At 36.7% G+C, this 17,638-nt stretch overlaps 1 protein-coding gene across 3 annotated transcripts; it reads left to right on the top strand.

Annotated features, from left to right (window-relative positions):
* Positions 1–248: 248 nt before the first annotated feature.
* LOC132295392 (uncharacterized) lies at positions 249–16,154 on the top strand. Of its 3 annotated transcripts, XR_009478462.1 has the most exons (10): positions 249–436; positions 548–2,815; positions 4,136–4,268; positions 4,407–4,495; positions 5,162–5,385; positions 11,336–11,422; positions 12,660–12,759; positions 13,230–13,443; positions 13,537–15,292; positions 15,496–16,154. XR_009478462.1 is itself a non-coding variant. In XM_059793673.1 (9 exons), the coding sequence occupies exons 2-9, from the start codon at positions 668–670 to the stop codon at positions 14,946–14,948; spliced, it is 4,407 nt and encodes a 1,468-aa protein (XP_059649656.1). In that variant the 5' UTR covers positions 249–431; positions 548–667; the 3' UTR covers positions 14,949–16,154. The 3 variants fall into 3 exon arrangements, 2 of the variants coding, with proteins under 2 accessions (XP_059649656.1, XP_059649649.1); XM_059793673.1 differs by having other exon boundaries at positions 249–431; positions 13,537–16,154; XM_059793666.1 differs by having other exon boundaries at positions 13,537–16,154.
* Positions 16,155–17,638: the final 1,484 nt, after the last annotated feature.

Here is a 17,638-nt window from a genome sequence, read left to right as displayed (position 1 = left end):
TTTGACTTTAATTGACCATAAAACGTGGCAGTGATTATTTGAGGTTACGAATTTTAGGTAACTATTTGGAGGGAAAGTTAACTAAAATAAAGAAAAAAAAAAAAAAAAAAAAAAAAACAGAGAGGTTATTTAACAAGATTTAACCTTAATAAAACCATCAACAAGTAAATATAAAGACAATATGAATGCTTAATCTTAATTACAAGTTGATAATATAAAACGACAAGCGTCTGATATACAGCATATATACAGCATATATACAAATTATACACACATATAAACAGCACCAATCTTTCTCTCTACATGAACTGTTCTCTCTCGGTCTCTCTCTTATATAGGTTCCTCACGTGGATTCGTTGGCCGGAAAGTTTTGTCACCGCCAATTCACAGCGTCTCGGTGGTTAATCGTTGATTGTCGGAATCACTGCGAGGTAAGGTAAGGATCATTAAATCTTCCTATGCCGTTTTCCCTCTACGGACGTGTTTTGTTTTGTTTTTTTTTTTTTTTGGTAAAAGATTTTAGGGTTTTTGGTTTGTTTTGATTCAGATCTGGTGACATTTGAATTGGGCGGAGACCTAGGGTTCTTGAGTCCGTTTGTGTTGATGTTGATGGTGAATGTGGGGATCTGATTGAAAATTTTGAGTTTTGTTGCCGTTAATGCATTAGATGGAAGAGGGTAGTGGATCTGGGGACCCTTCGGGGTATTTGGTGAAGAAGAAGAGCTCCTCTGGTTGTTTGATCATAAAAAAGAAAGGGGATGGGATGAGTGGGGTTGGTTCTTCGGGTTCAAGAAAAGTTGTTGGGTCAAAGAAGGAGAAGAAGAGACCCCGCTTGCTTCTCAGCGATTCGGGGTCGAGCGATGAGCTATTAGAGCCTCTTCGTAGGAAAATTGTTTCCAAAAACAATAAATTTCATAACGGTTCACTTGTATATAATAAGTGTATTGTGGATGATAGAGAAATTCGTAGGAATGGTAAAATTGAGAGCGAGAGGAAGAGAAGTCGGTTAGATGTGTTTGAGTTTGATGAGTACGACGCAATGGATGGGAAAATTATGAGGAATGATTTTATGGATGATAGGTTGAAGCTTGCAGGACGGAGTGGTAACCAGAGGGAATTTGAAGGTGGGTCTAACAGACATGTTATGGTTGACAAGAGAAAACATTCTTATGTTGATGGGACAAGTAGCTCATTAGGTGGGAGGAACAGGGGACCTAATTTTACTTTAAAGAATAGGTTTGAGATGGAGGAGGATGATGAAGCTCACATGCCCATTTCGTTTTTGAGAGAGAAGGTTCGTGAGCCTTCTGATGAGCTTATCCGGTTGCAGGGGAAAAATGGTGTTCTAAAGGTAATGGTAAATAAAAAGAAGCTGGGTTTGTCCCGTAGAACTTGTGATCAGCAGGAATCTGAAGATAGAAAGGATTCTAGGTCTGAAGACGCTATCAAGAAAAACATGCCAGTCCGGCCTTCTTTTTACTCAGATTCAAAACGTCGTGAAAAACGAGATTCATTTGTTAGGGCAGAGAAAAGCGAGCTTAAAACAAAAAAATCAATTTCAAGTAAGAGCAGTATGACAGGTGAATTAGAGAAAGAGGACAGTAATACGTTACTGAATCCAGGGTCAACGAGCATGCAGGCTTGTAGCTCCTCAAAACGGGTAAAGAATGAAGGAAGTGTTACTCCATCAGCTGAACAAATCACTCCAACCAGAGGCAAGGAAGGAAAGGTTAAGCGTGGCACTGGCACAGAAAAGCAATTATTGCGCGAGAAGATTAGGAATATGCTTGTGAATGCTGGCTGGACAATTGATTATAGACCTAGAAGGAACAGAGATTATCTAGATGCAGTGTACATTAATCCTGCAGGAACAGCTTACTGGTCTATTATAAAGGCTTATGATGCGCTTCAGAAGCAGTTGGAGGAAGATAATATTAAAATCGAACCTAGTCGGGTCTCCTCTCCGTTTACTCCATTGTCAGAGGAGATACTCAGTAAGTTAACAAGGCAAACTAGAAAGAAGATGGAGAAGGAAATGAAGAAGAAGCGAAGAGATGTTGATAGGAGTAAGAATGTTAAAGACTCTGTTTCCGAAGAGTCTGAAGATGACATGGACAGTGATGAGCATGAGAAGAAACTTAGTTCTTTCAAGAAGCATAGTGGTAAGTCAGTGAAAGGCAGATTGCGCGAAGCAAAGAATGATAGTGGGGATGATTCAAGTGGTAACTTGTACAAAGGAACTCCCAAGCAAGCCAAGGCTGAAAAATTGTCCACAACAACCAATTCTCAAATGATACAAGGAACAAAAAGTAGAAAATTTGGCAGATGTACTTTGTTAGTTCGCGGTTCTGACAAAGGACCAAATTCAGAAAAGGATGATTTTGCTCCATATACTGGAAAACGGACCCTGCTTTCCTGGCTGATTGACTCTGGTACAGTGCATTTAAGTGAGAAGGTGCAGTACATGAACCGTAGACGGACTCGAGTAATGCTAGAGGGTTGGATTACAAGAGATGGCATACACTGTGGTTGCTGTAGCAAAATCCTCACTGTTTTGAAGTTTGAGATTCATGCTGGAAGTAAACTGCGTCAGCCATTCCAGAACATATATTTGGAATCTGGGGTTTCCCTTTTGCAATGCCAGATAGATGCATGGAACAGGCAAAAGGAGTCTGAACGTTGTGGTTTTCAAACGGTAGACGTAGATGGTGATGATCCAAATGATGATACTTGTGGCCTATGTGGTGATGGTGGTGATTTGATTTGTTGTGATGGTTGTCCTTCAACATTTCATCAGAGTTGCTTAGATATACAGGTATATATACTTGATCACAGAGCACATATAGACATCCTTTAGGTCATTTTAATTATATTATTTTTCTCTTGTATGTCCATTTTACTTTTTCGTGTAACAAATGTATTTATGTGCATATGTTTGTATATCTTTATTTTTATAATTGCATCCACATCTATGCATGTAGAATAGAATGGTGAATTAAGAGGAAAGTCAACATTGTGCTTAAAAGTTTGGATGTTGACAGGTGGAGATATTTCTTGAATCTTTAAAGACTTGTGAAGAGCTTGCGAGAAAAGAAATAGTTTATATGTCTTAGACTACCAATTGCCCCAAAAGGTTAAGTTGTTAAAGAATGGGCCCAACAATGAATATAAAGTTCTAACACTCCCTCATGTGCAAAACTGTTCCGCACCTGGAGATTCCAAAATACAAACTTGCAAACCAAGAACTGAGAATGAGAGAAACAAGAACCAATGAACGTGTAGAAATAGTTTAAACCCAAATATAGGAGGAGCTTGAGAGAGAAGAAATAGTTTCTGTGTTAGATTACTAATTACCCCAAATGCTTAAGCTATTAAAGAATGAGCTCGACAATGATTATCACGTTCTAAAACCCACCCTCTCTCACATGCGATAGTGTATCACACACGGAGAGTTTAAACGAAACAAGGACAAACTTGTGCACCAAACACCGAGTTTGAGAGAAACAGGAACCGTGACAGAAGAAGAGGTGGTGGAAACTTGGATGCAAGACCACCTAGAACCAAGACTTTGATACCATGTTAGAACACCTTGTCCCAAAAGTTTAAGCTATTGGTTAACGAGTTCATATGTAGAGAGGGAATCTGTTTTCAAAATGTGAAAAAGACTATAATGTTACATAATTTTGTTTTTTCAGCATCTAAGATGCTATTTTACCTATGAAATGTTGAACAAAGGAAAGTATTCAAGGATATAGTTACATTCTTAATTCCTTATTCACTCTTATTGCACTACTGAAAGTAGGTACGTTCATGCAAGGTCAGTTTACCCATCTTATGCCAGTAGACTTGAGCCTGTAAAGCAGGCTGATGCTATCATAGTGTCAAACTTGCTTGGTTAAATGACTTTTTTTTCTGAGAATATCTGGATGAAAATTAAGTGGAAACAATTGGCATGAGGATTGGCTGGTTAAGTTTTCACTTATTTGGGGTGACGGAGTCAAAAAAGCAAAATAAATAAAGTACTGTAGCATTTAGTGTTTTGAACAGTTGAACTATTATATTTTTTCTCTGTGGCTGCTTGCGTGAGTTGTAACTTCCTCAGCTGTTGGGCATTCATATTTTCCTCTGATTGCAGATGCTTCCAGCGGGTGATTGGCACTGTCCAAATTGTACATGCAAATTATGTGGGATAGCTGAAGGGTGTGTTGCAGAAGAAAATGATACAGCTAGCAGTGAAGTTCTCACATGCAGCCTGTGTGAGAAAAAATGTAATTACTTGTCCTTCCCCCTTAAAGTTTTTTGTACTTGCATACATGCTGGTCTCTCTCTCTCTCTCTCTCTCTCGTTGTTGTTGTTGTGGTTACACTTATAGGATTTGGCTGAAATCTGACTATTGCCTTCTTCAGATCACGAATCATGCAGTCAGGAGATGGATGCTTTACCTGCTAATTCCGATAATGCATACCCTTCCTTTTGTGGGCGGAAATGCCAAGAGGTATTCCTAATGTTACTAAGTTCTCTAATGTAAGAGTTTAGGGTCAATTATTACTTGGGCTAGGCGATATTTAAGTGATGTTTTATAGTTAGTAGAAACCAATATTTCAGCCTTTCTTTACCAATTTAATGCAGTGATTTCCAGTCTGCTGAGTAATTTATTGCTATGTTTAATATCTGATGCAGTGCAGCCCTTGAGCATGAGCTTCCATCACATGCTGACTAACCAGTTGCTTCTATTAAATTTTGCTCACTTGAGGAATAAAATCCTTAGACCCTATGTTGTATGAGGGTGGAATGTGTTTTGTAGACCTGTGCATGTTAGATAATTAAGGCCTTGATTTTAATTGCTTGGTTCAGTAATGGTAATTTTATGCATATGTTTCCAATATTCAGCATCCAATAGTTCAATATTAGGCTATGGTTATCAACAAGTTCTTGTTAATTCCCTGTAGTAATATGAAAAATAGCAGCAATAGGTTGCAAGGATGAACAAGTGAAATGTTTGAATCTGACACAAGGATTTTTTGGTGAATTTGAAAATGGAGTTTCACTAGTTCAATTGACTAATTGTTATCTGTCTGTTATGTGGAGTGTTGTTTTCTGATTGCATTGGATTTTATTTTGGAAGGAGTTTAATTGAATCTTAATCCTTGTGCTTCTGCAGCTGTTTGACCATTTACAGAAGCTTCTTGGGGTCAAAAATGAACTGGAAGCAGGATTCTCATGGTCTCTAATTCATCGAATGGATCCAGACCGTGGATTTCCTCAGAGGGTGGAATGCAATTCTAAGCTAGCTGTTGCACTGTCTGTTATGGATGAATGCTTTTTGCCCATTGTTGACAGGAGGAGTGGTATCAATTTAATCCATAATGTTCTCTATAATTGTGGGTAAGTGGTTATGTATTATCCTCATTGGAAATGTGCATATATTTTCTTCACACATGAGATACTGTTTTTGTGTATTGCATATTTTTTATTCTTATAACTAGTGTTTTAGTATCCTCTGTTACATCTAATTGGATTTGTTATTATTTTTTAGTTGATTGTATGTTTATATGAGGCATGCACAACTGCACGATTTAGTTTTTTTTTTTTTTGTTTCTTCCTTTTTTGTTCAGTCACGTGTATGCACTTTTCAAGGATGTATTCTGATTATATATCCATGTGTTTGTTAGAGATTTTTAATGTTTGTGTGTAGTTGTTTTTCAGTATTACTGTTATTCAAATTTGTAATGCTTTTGCAATTTGGTTGGTATATGCTGCTTAACATTTTATCCTGCTCTATGTTTCCATGCCAGCATTCTTTGTACTCAGTCTCTATATGTGGTGTTAGTTAACTTTGTCAGTCATACTTGCATCCTAGTCTCCTTATCTAGATCATGTGATATCACTATGATATACCACACTTACTACCATCCAATATCCTTAATGAGAATATTAGAGTGATCATGGTATTTTTTCACGACTCCCATCTCATAATTCAAAGGTTAGGCCACGAATTCCGTTCTACTCACAATCATATTACATAGGGCTGTAAACGAGCAGAGCTGAGCCAAGTAATGGCTGTTTGAGCTCGGCTTGAGCTCTAGCCGAGCTCTGCCGAGCTCACACCTCAGTGTTCGAGCCCGGCTCGGAAACGTTCACGACCAATTCGAGTCTAGCTCGTAGCTCGTTAACAATATATCACACATCAATACATCATATACATAAATACACACACACACATATATATATATATTGGAGTACAAGTTGCAGAGAAATACATATTACACAACAATCATATATATATATATATATATATATATATACATACATATATACTATGTAGATGTATTCAAGGAAAAAGAAATTATTACATAGATGATAGAAATTATTACTTCGCCCTTTCTGCAGGGGATAACAGCAGTTCAATATGTATACATAAATACACACACACAATGCAATAGTATCTAGTTAGAATAAGAAAAAGAAAATTAAGAAATGTCTTCAAATATGAACTTCATGCAACCAATTGGAGGCGTCCTTGAAGCTGTATGCTACGACTGCCAACGGCATTACCACGGCCCACTCCATCATTGGAGATAGGAATTCGTGGCGCTTGCAAATTTTCTCAAGAAAACTCAAAAAGGAAACTTGAAAAAAAGTAAAACCCAAATAACCAAATCATCAAATAAAGAACCCGTCAAAACCTCCAAAAACCCATGAAACCAATTATTAATTAGTAAGCGTATGACATTAAATTTTACCTCAAACCCACATCCTGCAATCACCTCTCCTTAAGAACCACCCATGGATTCAAGTCATGCAAAAGTATTACCTCCAATACTCAATAACTCAAAAAATGGACATTTAGAGTCTTAGACTCTCACCAGCAAGGACAACGGAAGCAAAAAAGAACAAACGTATAATAAATATAGAGAAACAACAAAGTGGGTACTTTTGGTTGCACAATATGAAGGAGCTTAGATCGTCATCAGATAGAAGTAAAGATGAAGATTTCAATCTGCTCGGCAAGTCTTTGAAAGAAAGGAAGTTTTTAGAGAGAGAACCAAAGAGTTTTTTCGAGAGAGTGAGGTCCCGGATAAGAAATTTTCACACAAAAAAATGACCTTCTAAGAACAGTGACATTATATTTGTTAACACCTCAAAGGGTAGCAATGTAGTTCTAGTTCTCTGATATTTGGGTGTGAGTGAAAGTTATTTTCAAAATTTCTCTCCGTGTGAGATTTGGCTAAACCTCAAGGTGTGTCCTTGTAATTAACCCAATTTTATAACATGCAATATATATTATCAGTTTGAAATAAGCGTGCAATCTAAGAAATAAATAATGGACACCAAAATTATATGGAAAAATCCTCAATCAAGAGTCAAAAAACCACAGAACCTAATTCAAACAATTAATCCACTATGAGAAAGATTTACAATCTAGGTCACAGTTCAGTACAGTCGATCTCCTAGTTATCTCTAGACATGGTAAGACACCAAACCTCAGTCTTTCGAAGATCTCCAGGTCGTCTTTCTGATGTGTCTGCAACCTTCACAACCGTGAATCCGTTTATGTACTGATTAGCATTTGCCATTAGTTGTTGAGTCGAGAATCTGGTGTGGATTGCGATCTGATTGTATTGAATGATCTTGACGAGGCATAGCAACAGATGCATAACATCGATAACAACTCATAAATATACTAATGTATACGATGAAGGTTGGAAATAAAGACGGACTGATATCTCACAAGTAATCTCTCAATGTATATATGAATATAGAGATTTTGATCTTGTATAAATAAACAAAAGAATTGTTTCCGCTCTTCAATAATTCAAGAAAATCTCTTGTGAATGCATGACTAGGTTTTCTGGAATCACAGGTATATATAGGCTACTTAGTAAAGTGTTTAAGTGGAACAAAACTTAGTAATATAGTTCTATTATAACACTGCATGTTCGACTCTGTTAATCAATCGAAACTATCCTTGATCGATCAAGAAGGCTCCAGAAAAGTTCCACTAAATATATGCAGTCTTGATAAAAAAAATTTGCCGAAACTGTTTCCAATGTTCAAATCATGCATTCTCATGCATATTTTAGAATCAAATTTAAGTTTAAAAAACTTTGAAATTAAGATGCAATGCATGAACTTAATTGATGAGTGTGTATCATAGTATGAATTTACCTATATACCCTTTTTGTAGAAGATTATGAAAATGACCTTTGTTGTAGGTTTTGATCTTCAGATTGGACGTAAGTTACACTTTCTATTAGGAGATTTCTATCAAGCTAGAAATTAAACAAAAAATACTTTGAACATGTTTTGATATACGAAATTAGCTATCTTAGTCCTATTGAGCTTACAAACCTACACGTTTGAAATGTGTGTGTGTATATATATATATATAAATGAGGTGAGTACAAATGCGCATTAGGATACAAGGTCAAGTCTCTATTATAATAATATTCATTCCATATAAACATGAATGATAACATCCAACTCAACAGAATTTCATCACAAGATCATAGTATTGGTAATCCAAAGATATGACACTAATTTTTTGACCAGATGCATATATGCTAATATATGTAAGTCATTTATGAACTGCATATTTGTGATTATCAATCAACCACTACTAGTTCCATTATGCATTTACAGATAGGACAATAGTTGATGGTCAACTATGCCAGAACAATGATCCAAGATCAAAGTAGAATAGACAAAATTTTCGGTATAGTATTATTGGTGTACAAGAACTTCCCATAGGTCATCCTCAACAACAATCCACCTAATCAGACCTTCCTACCAAGTCACCCTAGGCATTGCATTCTTCACAAACCACTTCCCACAGATAATTCCCTAAGGCACCACACGAGATTTTTCTTAGTGTCAAAATTGAAGAGAGAGAGAGAGAGAAAATGAATAACACAATGATACACGTGGTTCAGCCACTAGGGCTTACATCCAACGGCACACAAAGCCCAAAAGGCTGCATATCTTTATTATATTCTCTTTAATTTTTTGTATACAATGATCACCTCTATTTATAGTTGAAAGAATACAAGTGATAAATATGGAAAATACATGGATGGAGGATTCTTAAAATCAAACCCATAAATCACTCTGGTCAATATTCTATCATAGGCTAAAATCACTCCTAAGATATTCTCATGGCAATATTCTATCAATGAGTAATTTTAGGGTTCCTATAATAATATTGTCCGACACTTAGTCACCGCTGCTCAATTGAGTGAGTTCTCTTCACTAGGTTCACCCTTGACAAACGCATACCAAATGCCAACAATGCGGTTCAAAACCAATACAACCGGAGGCAAAAAACAAACACAACCCATGGTTATCATGACAACTAGTCCATGACCATCAATACATTGTTTCAGTCCAGGGCCATCTCAATTCACAATGTAAGTCCAAGGTCATCTCAAAGAACATTTCTGTCCAAGACCATCAGTGAAGCAGGTAATAGCAAATAGCATTAAAGATCTAAGACTCGTCACAATGAATAATATTGAACGAATGTTACAGGACCACCAGAAATATCAACTGTCATGACCAGCACAGAGAAGAAACCGGGGTGGTCCCTAAGCCGTCTTGATGATGACTATTTCAGCAGAATAAGGGACGCCGCCAAGGATACTAGACTCAGAAAGATTGGTTAGTTTTTGTGAATCAAAGTGGTCCAGGACAATCTCAAAGATACAAGAAATAAATCATTGGTCCTAGACCATCATCTACGCATTTTTATTCTTGGGCTGTTCAAGACCATCACATTAGCAGAGATTCAACATGTTTAAGGCCATATATCACATTAGCATTTGTCATTATTTTGACTGTTTGAGGCCATTAATTTTGTACAAGTTCAAAATTTGGGGTCTAAGATCTTCATGTTTGCGCCCATTACAAATTCTGAGTGCTGCAAGATCATCATAACATTTTTCTGATTTCGTCCAATAATTTTTCATACCTATTAGTCGGCAAATGGCACATATCTAAACTGATTCTCAAACTGATTCTCAAAAATTGTGTAGAGGTCGAATCAATCCAGCTTCAAGCTTGATCAATCTGTCACTTTCATGTAGTTTATCTTTTAATGAATTTCCATAGATAATTTCGATTTTTCACTTGAAACAGAGTAAAATCTTAACTTCAACATATCATTGGATTATACCGCTTGATCCTTGATTGATCAAGAATCAACAAGAACATGGAATTATGAAACTCTTTGCAATTCAATAGATCAGGCGTCAAGTTCGATTAATCCAGCCTTGACTAGAAACAAAAAAAATTGAAAGCATGCATCATTTTTAGTACAAAAATTCATTTGAACCATCAATTAACAATTTCAATGTTAGAACACAATAAGCTATGATCATGCTCAGATCAAATCACATACGGTTTAATTTTGATGAAGCCATCTTTGCAATACAATTCCTGCATAATATCATACACAAACTATATTGTAGTAAAACATAGGCATGCTAACACAACTTTTTTTCCCCAATGCTAAACATCATTATTCCTTGGTACATTTTTTTTTCTCCTAGTTGGTACTCACACAACACACCACCCCCCCCCCCCCCCCCCCCCCAAGGAATTGTTTGCTCCCGAGAGGATTTGAACCTTAGACTTGACGCTTTCTGAGGCACCGAGGCCAAGTTTTTATCCACTTGAGCCAACTGCTCGGGGTTTTCCTTGGTACATTTTAAGAGTAGAGACTTTAATTTTAGTGAGAGTGGGTCCGATACCCCACTCTAAAAGAATGAGAGTTCCTTCCTCTATTCTAACTCTTTTTGTCCTTCTTTCTTTCTTCTTTTGCTTCTTTGTCCTTCCGGAAGACCACCTATGTATAGGCAATTCAAATGATTTTGTGTTACCCTTAGGGTGACAATTGCCATTTAACCGTTATTCTTTTCTACTTCAGGTAACCTAAATGAGCTCCATTCATCGATCGACTGAGCTCCACTAAATCTCAATGTTACAATTTTGTCCTCAATTTTGTTGGCTGCTTTTTAAATGCATTATGTCTTGTTACTTTTCAATTATGCCCTCTTTAATTGTAATCATATTAGTCTTAACCCAAGTTTAAAGCTTAAATAAATTAATTTCGTTTCTAACCTAGTTTAAATGTTCTACGGTTGTTATGTTGTCACTTCTCTATAACCACTATCTCATATGTGTATATATATATATATATATATATATATATATATATATATATATATATATTATATGGATAGAGGGAGAGAGAGAGAGAGAGAGAGAACCTTTACGTATGTATTTGTGTGTTTGTTTATGAGATTGATTACCATATGATTTTATTTTTTCTACATAGATCAAACTTCAGTCGGCTGAACTATAGTGGCTTCTATACTGCTATTTTGGAGAGGGGTGATGAAATAATTTCTGCAGCATCCATCAGGTATATTGCCTCTCATTATGGTTGTCTACATATTGCATACAACTTTCAGGTCATTCATTTTTCTGTGCACAGTAAGAATTAAATGACACATTCTGGATGCCCAATATTGCAAAATGTTAAGACTTAAATACAGTTGCAGCTTTGCAAAATAACAAATAGTGGCAGGCTGTCTCCCTCTTCATGGTCTCAAGAGGCAGTCCACTTAATAAAGGAGGTGATTCCTGGTTTTATCATCCAAGTTTCTTCCTCATCTGAGAATGGCAGCACTGAATTGGAAGTGTCATAGTGACCACACATATTAAGAGGGGAAAAACCTGTGCTTTGGCTGCTATCTTGTTGGCTAAGCAGAACCCCACTGATCTTGCTCCCTTTGGCCAGTCTTTCATGGGTCTTAGACAATTGTTGTACTAGACCCCCACAATCAACTAACCTTTGTTTTTTTTCTAATTTTTGGGTGCAATATTGCAATAATTTTGTTTTTGCATAACCAATGTTTACATCTGTCCAACTTAATAATGTCTGGCTTTTAGAACTTAACTTTGTAATTGTGTAAAATAAACTTTCATTTGCAAAGGAGAATGGAAGTAGTGATATGAAACATTTTTCTTATCACTTGAAAAGGATTTTCACATATTAAAAATATTACTCATTATTAAGAACAAACAATTCTGTCAAACTGAGTATGATTGTATGTGCCCAAAATGGGAATGGGCTAGGGTTATGAACTTATATGTTATAATCCGATGAACTAGTATCTAATAAACTAATGGAATCTTAGCAATGAAATATTATTTCATTCTTAGCCATTCATACTAATATGAATAGAGAAAAGAATAGAATATAGAATTTTGAATCAATAATGAATATTATAGAACATACTTATCAAAAATAAGTATGTTGTATATAAAAGTAACTAGATCTAAGGGTTTGTCTTTTTGAGTTTGTTGAGTCATTTATCATTTTCATGTTTCGGGTACTCCATTTTCCATTATATAGATTAGTCCCTTTTTAGTGGGCTTATGTTACTTATGCTTTGTGTGCGCCGGCACCCCCATTTAAAAAGAACGGCCAAAGGTTTTGAGCCTGTAGCATTCCCGGTCCCCACTTCGTTGGTTGGGGCTTGTGGGGCTTGGGCTCGAAAGCTGTCTTACTCAACAAACACCTTTATTAGTAAGGTTGCTGATTTCCACTCATTTGCAAAATGTTCTAATCCTTGAATTGTTTATTGCCTGGTTAGGATCCGTGGGACCCAGCTTGCAGAGATGCCATTCATTGGGACACGCCATATATACAGACGCCAAGGGATGATGCGCCGGCTTCTTTGTGCCATTGAATCGGTACAGTAATATTGTTTCTTGCATTTTTATGTGGCAAAACATCTAAACAAAACATAATCATACCTCGGACACTTCTTAATTCTCAGTTTGTTTGCTTAAACTTCCTGCATCTGTTTTTTGAGAAAAATATAAAAATCTTTGTTAATTGTGTTAGAAACATGGACATGGACGAACAATTGTTATAATAAATAGTGATGCATGTGGGAGGCTGGGAGGACCAGAATGAGAATCTGCAGTATTTAAGATGTTATATGCATAAACACATGCATATTTCCGCAGCTGCACGCATATGTACACATGCACTGTGGGTTGGCATCTTAGGTCGTTAGTTGACATTTTGACTACCTATTTTTTTATTCAAATCCTGAGAAATTCATTTTTTTTTTTTGGTTCCAGTAAACATTTTTTATTTTTCCTTCTGATGATCAGTTTTGTGCCAATAATTTATGTTGTTACATTTCTTTATTCAGGCCCTCTGCTCTCTCAAAGTTGAGAAATTGATTATTCCTGCCATCGCTGAGCACATGCATACATGGACTGTAGTTTTTGGCTTCAATCCGCTTGAGGAATCACACAAACAAGAAATGAGGACCATGAATATGTTGGTGTTTCCTGGTACAGATATGTTACAGAAGCTGCTGGTGGAGCAAGAAATTACTGAGGGAAACACACTTTCCAACTCAGGTTTTTGCTAAATGCAATTTATTGTCTTAGCCTTCAAGTCCATGTTTAATTATTTACTATTTTCTATTTGAACTTTTTCATTTTTTGGTGTAGGTGGAAAGTCCACTAAAATCAAAGATAATGATTGTATTGTGCCTGATTTGGCAAAAGAATCTGACATGGATTCCTCTGCTGGGAATGATCTCCACATGTGTGATGATGGTGTGCACCATTCAAACGATTTGAATGACAAGGGTTCTTCTACAGATTCTAGTTCGCAGGATCCAGATTTACCCAGAAATGATACTGCAGGGTTGAGTAGTTCTTTAGATGCTCCTGAACCTAATCTCCAAGTCTCCAGTGAGGAGGCTATTTCCTTTAATTCTCAATTGGTGGATAAGTTAACTGAATCTACTGCTGACTTGAAGTGCCTCTCCTCTGATGTTAGTCATGCTATTCTTGAGATGAAAAATCCTGTTTTGGGTCGTCTTGACAAAGACAATGTTCAGTCTTCTGCGGAGGGTGCTGTGGATGATGCTTGTAGAGAGAATGTCCAAGTTGCTTGTGGTGAACCGGTTCCTGATTCTTTAGATGAAACATCTGCAAATAATATTGCTGAAGATGTCAATAAAAATCATAATCTTGTTTCTGTTTCTGGTGTTTATGTCACTGATGGGAGTACCATTCAAGATACTACCATGCAATTCAACTCCAACTTGAATCATCAGAGTGCTGTTGACATGGAAAGCAAACTGTGTGTGGCTTCAGAGGTTGTCTCTGGCACAGAAGTTGCACCTGTTGAAGGTAATATTCAGTCTTCTTCAGAGGGTTCTGATAGTGATGCTCATAAAGTAAATGTCAAAGTTGCCTGTGCTGGACCTGTTGTTCTTGGTTCTTTAGGTGAAATTTCTGCTCAGAATACTACAGAAAATTTGTATGGAAGTGAGCATCCTGTTTCCTTTTCCACACCTCCTGATGTCAATGACCTTACTGTGCAATTTAACTCTGATTTGAATAATCCAAGTGCTCTTGAGATGGAGACCAGGTTACAGGTGGTTTCAGAAGTTCCTAATGCAGAAGTTGCTTCCAGTGCAAAAGTTGGTTTAGCTGAAAGTAGTATTCAGACTGCTGCAGTGGATTCTGTTGGGGACATTTCTGCAAAGGATGTTAATGAAGAAATGAATGAAAGCCAGAGTCCCGATTCTCTTTCGAGGCCTTGTAATTCTAACGAGCATGCCATGCGACTCAACTCTGATCTTAATAAGCAGAAGAGCACGAAGGTGGAAAGTGAATTGCATTTGGCAGAAGTTGGTTCCGATGAAGTTGCTCCACTTGAAAGCAATATTCAGTCTAATACAGAAGGTCACTTGGGTGATGCTCCTGAAGAAGAAGTTAAAGTTGCTTGTGTTGAACCTATTCTTGATTCTGTATTTGAAACTTCTGCACAAAATATGACTCAGATGGGAAGTGAATCACACATCAATACAGAAATAGTTTCTGATTGCAATGCGGTGTGGAAGACATGATTCTTGTAGAAACTGAAGGATTGATGCCTTTGTACAAGTTATCGGGGATCTGTTCCTCTTTGATCTGATCTTGAACCCATTGCCGAGGACTATAACCACAATACTTTTTTTCCCAGAATGCTGAAATGCTGCTTTTATATGCTGGTTTGAGGGCTTTGGTGTAATGCTGTGTTTCAAATGGTACCAATAAATTGTGATATTTCGGCGGAAAATTTTTTGCAACCTGCACAGCCTTTTGGGTACGGGTTTCAGGGATTGGTCCAAGCTGGTGCATCATTATTATCTCTTCCAGATGGTAATAAAAGGTCGAAAATGTTCCTTGTGCATATATCCTGCAATCGAAGGTGAAGTTACCTGCCTTGGAACACTACTCCAGTGGTGGGGTAAATTAGCTTCTGAAATGTGCTAGTTTGTTGATTGAACATTCTTATGCAGCTTTCATGTGTACATATCTAGATTTGGAATTTTATTTCCTGAGTTTGGAGGCCTTGTAATATGTGTTGCTTTATATGATGATTTCATCATCACATAAAATAGGTGAATGCAGGTGATTTTTTGATAGCTCCGTCGTATTAGTCCTAAGACTTGATCAAGGTCCATGTGATCCACAATTTGTGTTGCTGCAATGGGTCCTGTATCTTATGAGGAACTAGCGGATTCTGTTCTCTTCATGGCACTTGGAGAACCTGCCATGCTTCTCACAGGCTTTGTAATTTTGGGTTGCTGCCGAGTCCTGGAGCTCAGATTAGGTGCTTGTAGGGAAAATGCAGGTCAGTATTGGATTAATGCTAACGACAAATGAAATCTGCAGATAGTTGTTCTTCCGGTTATTTGATGAGGTATGAATATCCACATTCTTTGAACTGTGTTCATCTTCCGGTGCAGCTGGATGTGATCCCAAGATCAGCTCCTTCGATGGTACGACTGTTGTGATTGATAATAAGATTTTGGACTGAGCTTGACTGGATGTTGTTTCTCTTTTTGGGATTTTATGAAATCAAGGCAGTATCCAATCTAAACATGCCATAATGTTGTCAGATGTATTTTGTCTTAGCATGATCCTGATGGTGTTTTGAAGCCCTATGACATTGCATTACGTCTTGCTTGTTCTCAGTATGATTTGCTTTTAGCCAGGAATGAAATATTGATGCACTGTCCTGTACACTCAATTGTTTCTGTTGTATATATATTGTTAATATTGTAATATTTCTTGTTTTTTTTTTTTCTAGTTGGTACTCACACACGTCTCTACTGAGACTTGAACCTAGACCTTCCTTTAGAAGGTAAGAGGCTGATATTGCTAGGTTACTGACCCGTTGGTACTAATATTGTAATTTTGAAATGGTGTCAGCTCAAGATTCTAGACCTCACACAACGAGCGGTTTCCAACCAACCTTTACCTTCATAATTCCAAGAAATTATTTCATGGTCCTGGATTATTGGTCTGACTAATCACTTCACTAGTTGACATGCAAGTAAAAGCTAAATAAAGTTAATACATTTGCTTGCATGTTAACTAATGATTCTCTTAAAACCAATTTGCATTTGTTGAAGATTTAATTAAAATGTTTTACCTTGTTTACTAGGATGAAATTGTTGCAATTTCGATTTTTTGTTTTCTATTTTTGTGGGTCTTTGCATGGTATAAGTTGATTTGTTTGGATTTGATGCATAGGGATGGAAGCGACATTGGAATTTCAAGAGTAAAACTATGTTTCGAAAATCTTGAAACATGATTAGGTGGGTCATGAAACAATATCCTCTCATAGGATGTTTTCAGTTATATTCTCAACATGTGTGTATTCTTGTTAAAATCATAAATTGCACTAACACACTTCATGTTTGAGTTAAAGACGGCCTAGGAAGCACGGACACGGATACGGGACACGAGTACGACACGACACGGATACGGCGACACGGCAAATTTCAAAAAAATAGGACACGGACACGGCGGGGATACGCCTATATATATATATATATATATATATATTCAAAATATAATTACTAAAATCTTGTACAGATAAATAAAACAACAACAAAGAACAGAATCAATTTCAATAATTTCATCTCTGTTATAAGAAAAATATAGACAAGACAAAACTGAAAATAAATGAAAAATAAAGTAAATCCAAATTCCAAACGAAGATGTGCAGAAGAGACATAGCTATAATGAACTAAATATGTATATGAATAAACATATATACTTTCAGTCTTTCACAAAATCTTGTTCATGTAACTTATATATATATATATATATATATATATATATATATCTTGTTTATGTAGAGAGATAATTGAAGAAGATGAGAGATTGAGAGCGGAGTGAGAGAAAATAAATTTTGTCTCACAGAAGTGTCGGACCGTGTGTCCGAGCCTCGGACACGCGTGTCCAATAAAAAATAATATTTGGATACTTCACAGAAGTGTCGGATACGTGTCCGAGCCTCGGACACGTGTGTCGGTGTCCGAAAAGTGTCCGACACTGGTACGGGACCCCTGGGAGGAGTGTCCGTGCTTCATAGAAGACGGCGTCTTATAACTTGAGCACTTTTTAGACTATGACACCCAAGTTTGGTAAAATAAGTAAACATACTCAACCATTATAAAAGTACGTATTTGACTTTTGAATTGACGTATGCGAGTTATTAAATTATCTTTATAATCTCTTATTAATTGATCAAAATGACCCT

This window comes from Cornus florida, unplaced genomic scaffold (genome assembly GCF_030987335.1).
Source record: "Cornus florida cultivar Cherokee Brave unplaced genomic scaffold, ASM3098733v1 CherokeeBrave_3.0.0_Hap2_Chr01, whole genome shotgun sequence".
Classification (NCBI taxonomy): domain Eukaryota; kingdom Viridiplantae; phylum Streptophyta; class Magnoliopsida; order Cornales; family Cornaceae; genus Cornus; species Cornus florida.
This window is presented reverse-complemented; position numbering and strand designations above follow the sequence as displayed.

Bases quoted from the DNA above. Each gene is read 5' to 3' on its own strand.
- LOC132295392 (XM_059793673.1), top strand. From the start codon at position 668: ATGGAAGAGGGTAGTGGATCTGGGGACCCTTCGGGGTATTTGGTGAAG. The intron at 4,269-4,406 runs GTAATTACTTGT...TGCCTTCTTCAG, and splicing joins CAGCCTGTGTGAGAAAAAAT to ATCACGAATCATGCAGTCAG. The intron at 11,423-12,659 runs GTATATTGCCTC...TTGCCTGGTTAG, and splicing joins ATTTCTGCAGCATCCATCAG to GATCCGTGGGACCCAGCTTG.